At 38.6% G+C, this 6079-nt stretch overlaps 1 protein-coding gene across 1 annotated transcript; it reads right to left on the minus strand.

Moving 5' to 3' along the window:
* Window positions 1–675: 675 nt before the first annotated feature.
* On the minus strand, window positions 676–5940 carry LOC115815142 (NF-kappa-B inhibitor zeta). Its single transcript, XM_030778107.1, has 11 exons — window positions 5757–5940; window positions 4801–4922; window positions 4686–4710; window positions 4536–4582; window positions 3796–4412; window positions 2701–2806; window positions 2376–2522; window positions 2030–2090; window positions 1390–1553; window positions 892–987; window positions 676–693 (listed from the first exon to the last, which is right to left on the minus strand). The coding sequence occupies exons 1-11, from the start codon at window positions 5938–5940 to the stop codon at window positions 676–678; spliced, it is 1587 nt and encodes a 528-aa protein (XP_030633967.1).
* Window positions 5941–6079: the final 139 nt, after the last annotated feature.

A 6079-nucleotide genomic window follows, 5' to 3' on the forward strand; every position in this document is an offset into this window, starting at 1 on the left:
CTATACCATAGTAGTGAATTGCAAAGTTTCTAAATTAACAAGTATTGTAGCTCTAGAACTATTCCTAAACCAAACATGGTTTAAAGCAGGAGAAATAAAAACAGTAAGTGAACAACAACTTAAAAACCACTTTAACTTTAAAAACCACTGTTAACTGGTTAACAGCTTAATCTGTTATATAGAATCAGAATCCTTATGACTGATCGGGCTTTGTGCATATCACTTTAAACCCATGATCACGTTTACTCCTGGAGCAAAAATTTGCAAGTGCAGAGACCTTGGAATAGGCTTTTGCAGTTGCACACACTTTAATCAAACCAAATTCTTTTATATTTGTATTAATATTTTGCTACTTTAACGCAACATACAGTGGAAGTTTCTCAGAAACCAGCTATTGCGCAACCAGTGTGTTTGTTGAAACACTAGGTTTTCCTGTGTGTTTGCACTTAACAAAACACCTGGTTGCATGTTTTAAAGGTTTTAACAAGCCATGAAAGACATGTTTCTCCCTAATAATTTTTAAACAAACTACCAGGAGTTTACATGTTTTCTTCCTTGGCATGCTAAAACTAGTATTAACTCAAAAACTTTTACTGTCGGGTCACAAGGCTGCCTTCCATAGCAGACAAACTATTCAGTTTGCAAAATCCAGTTGAGAAGGCAGGCAATTTACTCCTAGATCATGTACATTGCCTGAAAGATGAGGAAAAACTCAATGAGACCATCTGCAATTCATAGGTATATGGTGTCATGTAGCCAGTGGTGTACTAGACACTAGATTTTGAATTCAGAAAAAATGCAAGTTAACTTATTACATTTAATGGGATGTTGAATAAAACACGGCTACTGATCAATAAAAAAAAAACACGCTAAACAATCAGTGAGACTTACCTTGTCTTCTCTAGAAGGGAGGTGGGCAAACTGTTCACACTTGAGTGAATCCATCCCTGGTTTCATCATGCTGGCTTGTTCCTTCAGCTGATGATCCTGTTTGAACATATAACCATGACTTTCACACATTTCGTAAATGTTGTTGCTGCTCTTCTTATGCTGATCAGATCTATTACATGTCAGTTACGAGTGTCTTTAAACAAAATGATCCACAAGGGACACGCGGGCACAATCTTGTGAGTTTTTAAGTATTCTACTGTATTTCAGAGAGATAATCAATATCATAAAATGTAAAGCTTAAGGACTCATAAAGCAGCCTCTTATTTGGTGATGGAGAACAGCAACAAAGATGGAAGGTGAATGCTTATGAGAATCTTTGTCATTGAGGCCCACTGCAGTTATTAGAATGAGCATTCTACTGTTCGTTTTGGACAAATGACTTATGAATGGGCCGATCATAAGACAAGATATCATAATCACATGAACAGTCATACCCACCAAACTGTGTAAATTGCATTCCATTTGCAAGAGGCACTCCAGAGTTTCCATCATCTGCTCTTGGCGTAAGTTGTGCAGCCTTACCTGGCTGGGCACTATGCTTAGTTCCAGCCCACAGACACTGCTGTTCAGGGCAACGGCTGCGCACTGCAATGCGGTACGCCCTAGATGAGCCAATGTCAAACAATTACAGTAGATCAGTTCCAGACTGGCTAAACAACAAAGCACATGAAACGATAGTGCCGCAGTGTCAATAACTAGTGGGTGACAAGTGACAGGTTTGTCAAGATTCTAGTACTAATGAACAGCTATCCTAAGGTGATGTAACTTTGAGTCACCACACACAAAAAAATATACCAGTAGAGGATCAGATTTCTTTAACGTCGTAAATGCATATCACTATTCATCAGAATTGTTTGAATCGATTCCCCACTTCAACTTTCACAATTTTCTTTATCTTGGCTAGATCTTATTGCACTAAATCTTGGATATTTGGTCGGGTTTTTGTTTTCTTCTTATTTTCTTTTTTGGAAAGTTAAACTCAAAGTAATGACAAAAACTTGGGGCCCCGCTTGAAAGTACCCAGATACAGAGAATATCATAAATGCTCTTTAGGATAGGGTGAAAAATACATATATACCATTCATTTCTCTGGCCTCCAATTCTATATACATCCCATTTTTCATGGCATTTTTCAGGACCTGTTGTGAGAAACAGAACATGTTAAAGCTCATACAAACCATTCTATCAAAAGAAAATATCACACAGTTTTTGCAGAATGTACTTTACTTTTGTAGTCCTTTTCAGTTTACCACAAAATGAGCATGTATCTACATAGCAACTCTTTGTTCTACACAACCTGAAATAAGGATACAACTGTATGGTACCCCTATATTCCTCTCAAGTTAAGAAAGGCTATTCATGCAACAATGGTGACCACAAGGGTAGTTGAGGCACTACTCAAAGAGTTAGTAGCAAGATTTTACCTCCAAGACTCTGACATATCCACGCTCTGCAGCAAGGTGAAGACATGTTTTGCCATACTTGTCTCTCTCATTAACATCTGCGCCCAGTGAAATCAGATCAGCAACCATCAAATGTTGATTCTTCTGAGTGGCTAGATGGAGAGGGGTCTGAAAAAAAAAATAGAAAAAAAAGTGTTTAGTCACTGTGTATGAGTCTATGTAGATGTTTGTTTGTGTGTGTGTGTGTGTGTGTGTGTGTGTGTGTGTGTGTATGTGTCTGTGTATGTGTCTGTGTGTGTGTGTGTGCGCGTCTGTGTGTGGGTGTGTTTGTGTGTATGGGTATTACCTTTCCCTCTGCATCTTTAGCATCCAGTTTCTTGAGCGCTGCCATTCTTTTGGCAACCACATAAACAACAGCTCTTCTCCCTTCCTCAACAACTTTGTGAAGATACCTGGGGAAATAGAATTAAATCTTTTATCAAGATAAATGTGAATTCATGAGCTAAACATCTGATTCCTGGGGTAGACTGTTGTCTTATGTTTATGATTTCTCTGATTGTAAAGAGTCATTTTTCACTGGTGTAAAGTTTCAGGATGTTTGATGTGTGTGTGTGTATGTGTGTGTGTGTGTGTGTATGTCTGTGTGTTTGTGTTTTTCTTCAAACATGGTGGGGTAACACATCTCTGTTCTGAAAAGATCAAATAATCCAATAAACATCAAAAATATTCTACAGTTTAACACAAATCCTCAAATTATTCCATAACTACTATAACAGAGATGTTTGTTTACTTGAGGCGTAACCATCAAACAAGCAAACAGGAATACTTAGAGACTGGCTCACTACAGCCTGTGTTAAAATCATTAGCTGAGAGGACATCATGGTGTCTGAGGTTTATGGGAAACATAATACCTAAACCAAAAAACGTGTTTTGTTTTTCTCACAGGCTAAAAACTAAGACAAGGGATTTAAAAAAAAAAGTTAATTAGACTTTGAAGAAAAGAATCAACCTCAGAGTCTGATCTAAATGGAAATGGTAGAGGCAGGTATGGCTGCTTTTCATGTCATGATGAGTCGACCTGGCCCAGAAAGTATGGAGACTCATTGAATACTTTGTTCTTGAAATCCTCCCGTCAGCTCCACGTATGTTGCCAAAGACATGATAACATCTATAGCCTACAGCACATTTTGTTATAAGATGCAAAATACCACTATTACGTTCACCACTTACAATATGGAATTCCTTTGATTTGTCTGTACAATGATTGCTGTTGGCAAAGCAAAAAACAAAAACAAAAAACCCCAAAAAAACAAATGCCATTTTAGATTTTCATATCCCCATTGAGACATGTTCAGGTAAGTGCAAGTTTTGCATTGTTGTTCTTCTTTTGTTACAACCAAATGTGTTAGTATAAGTATGCACTGAGCAACAGATAACTTACGTTTTTCCATTTTCGTCCATGGCGAGAAGTTCTCTATCAGACACTTCCCTCAGCAGACTCTCCTCTCTTTCCATCTGAGTCCTGAAGAACACCATGTTCTCCCATTTCTCCAGCAGCGAACAGGGCCAGGGACCACCAAGGCTCTCCTGGTAGTCACTCCAACAGTCCAGCTCAGGATTGGTAAAGGCTGAATCTGTGGGTGAGGGCACTTGGTACTCATATGAGCTGGGAGAGTAAGCCATCCCATACTGGTCACTGCATCTATAGTCGTCTGACTCATCGCTGCTGTACCCTCCTTGAATACTTGGATACTGATTGATACACTGGCTATAAGCTGGAGACGGAAAGAAATTGTAATCTTCTACAGAGTAGGTGGGGGAATTCTCTGAGGGCCAGCTATGACTGGGGGACAAGGACTGCTCATTCCCCCTTTTTTGTCTAAAAAATGGGTTCTGTGAGGATACGTCTTCACCAAAGGATTTCCCCTTCTGCTCTGAAAACAATGTGGATGAACCAAGCTTGTTTGCTTGTCTGTGTGATCTACTGGTCCTGAGGTCCTCCTCCAGTACCTCCACAATTATGGCGAGTTCTTCCAAACCCTTTGTCTGATGTTTTTTCTGAAACATACAATGTAGTGGGGGCATGAGAGAAATTCTGTGTTAACAAGGCAGAAAATATTCCTAAACAGTATAGTTAGCTTCAAACTTTAAATGAGAAAGATATTAAGAAACTATACTTACTAGAGCGTTCCTACGTTCTCCATTTGTGTTGACACGCTTTTTATCTCCTTATAGTAATTATACAGAAAATTACAAATTAATTCATTTTTAAACAAGACAAATTTTGGTTTAAAAAACAAACAAACAAACAAATACAAAGTTTTCTCTAACCTTTTGACGCTTTGGTTGATTTTCCCTAGGTTGAGAAGAGAGAAGAGGTCATTATTGCACAGGTGCAAATGACTTTATGTATTGGACCTGGGAATGTTGATAAAGGAAGTCATACCTGGATTTCTTTGGGGTCCATTCCCTTGGCTATCCGTATGTTCCTCAGCATATCTCTCACTGGCATTCTTACCCGAACGCCTAGGTACCTTTTCTCAGTTTTAGGTGTAGAGGGTTTTGAACCTGAAGTGGCATTACATGAACAATAAATTTTCAATTGTGTTTCAACATTAAGAAGTGCAAGTATACTAAGCTCTAAAAATCTAATCCTAGAGAGTTGGAAAACTTCTAGAGTGAACTCAACCACAGTTATACAACCACAGTGCACAGATTATTAGATATTCACTTCATGATTAGATATCATGAAGTGATAACACCTATTGCTGATGATATTAAAGACGGGGTAAATTCACAATTAGCATCTACCTGTGTGCTTCTTATGACTGACAGAACTGCTGTGACGGCAAATTTGCACAATCAAAAGTTTCGAAATAACTGTCCCTTCAGCTTTCCATGATACCCTGACAAATGTGTATCGTGAACGATCAAACTCGGATCCAACGTGCACTCATGTAACAATTTATGTCCTGTAACTTTACTAAAAAGTTCAGATCACTAGAATATTTGGGTAAATGCAACTGTAAAACTTGTGAGTTTGCATTTGTACTTCCCACCTCAAAACATTATAAACAGTATGAAAACAGAGAAAATGTGCTAATTTGTTTTGTGCCTCCTAATGGATATGGACAGCAGTGAACATTGATGGTAGTTGAGGTGTTCGTTTTACCTCACTTGATCCTAACAAGCAAAACAGGGATCTGTTCTTATAAAAGTCTTGTAACTAAATATTCAGTCATCAAGTCACTAAAGTCTAGGCTACTTAGAGAGCAAACTGTTGACCGTTTTTATTGACAAACTGTTGTATAATCTGGATGCCATTTCTTTCCCGGGAAATAGTCATTAACACACCTGAATTGCTGGATGGTGGTGTTTGTCTAGTTGCCATATCCTGCTTACTGTTGTAGACATCCGAATGCGAACGATTAATGCCTGAAACGTCTGACCCACACCGTTTTGATGGTGGTGAACCTGGCATTGGCGAGCTGTCACATGAATAGAAGCCATCTCCTCTGTTTCTCCTTTCCCGGCGGTGCTGCTGCATTTTCTTGCGCTCAGTAGTCTCGACCTGGCTGCTTACCATGTTTAATTCTCCAGTCTAAGACGAAGACGAACAAACGTTTGATATGTGATTAATGACCTTATAAACTCACGAATATATTCCCTCAGTTAATGCGTATAAAATACTTGTTAAACAAGACGCATCCTTTGCCAAATGAAAT

Source organism: Chanos chanos, chromosome 6 (genome assembly GCF_902362185.1).
Source record: "Chanos chanos chromosome 6, fChaCha1.1, whole genome shotgun sequence".
Taxonomy (NCBI): domain Eukaryota; kingdom Metazoa; phylum Chordata; class Actinopteri; order Gonorynchiformes; family Chanidae; genus Chanos; species Chanos chanos.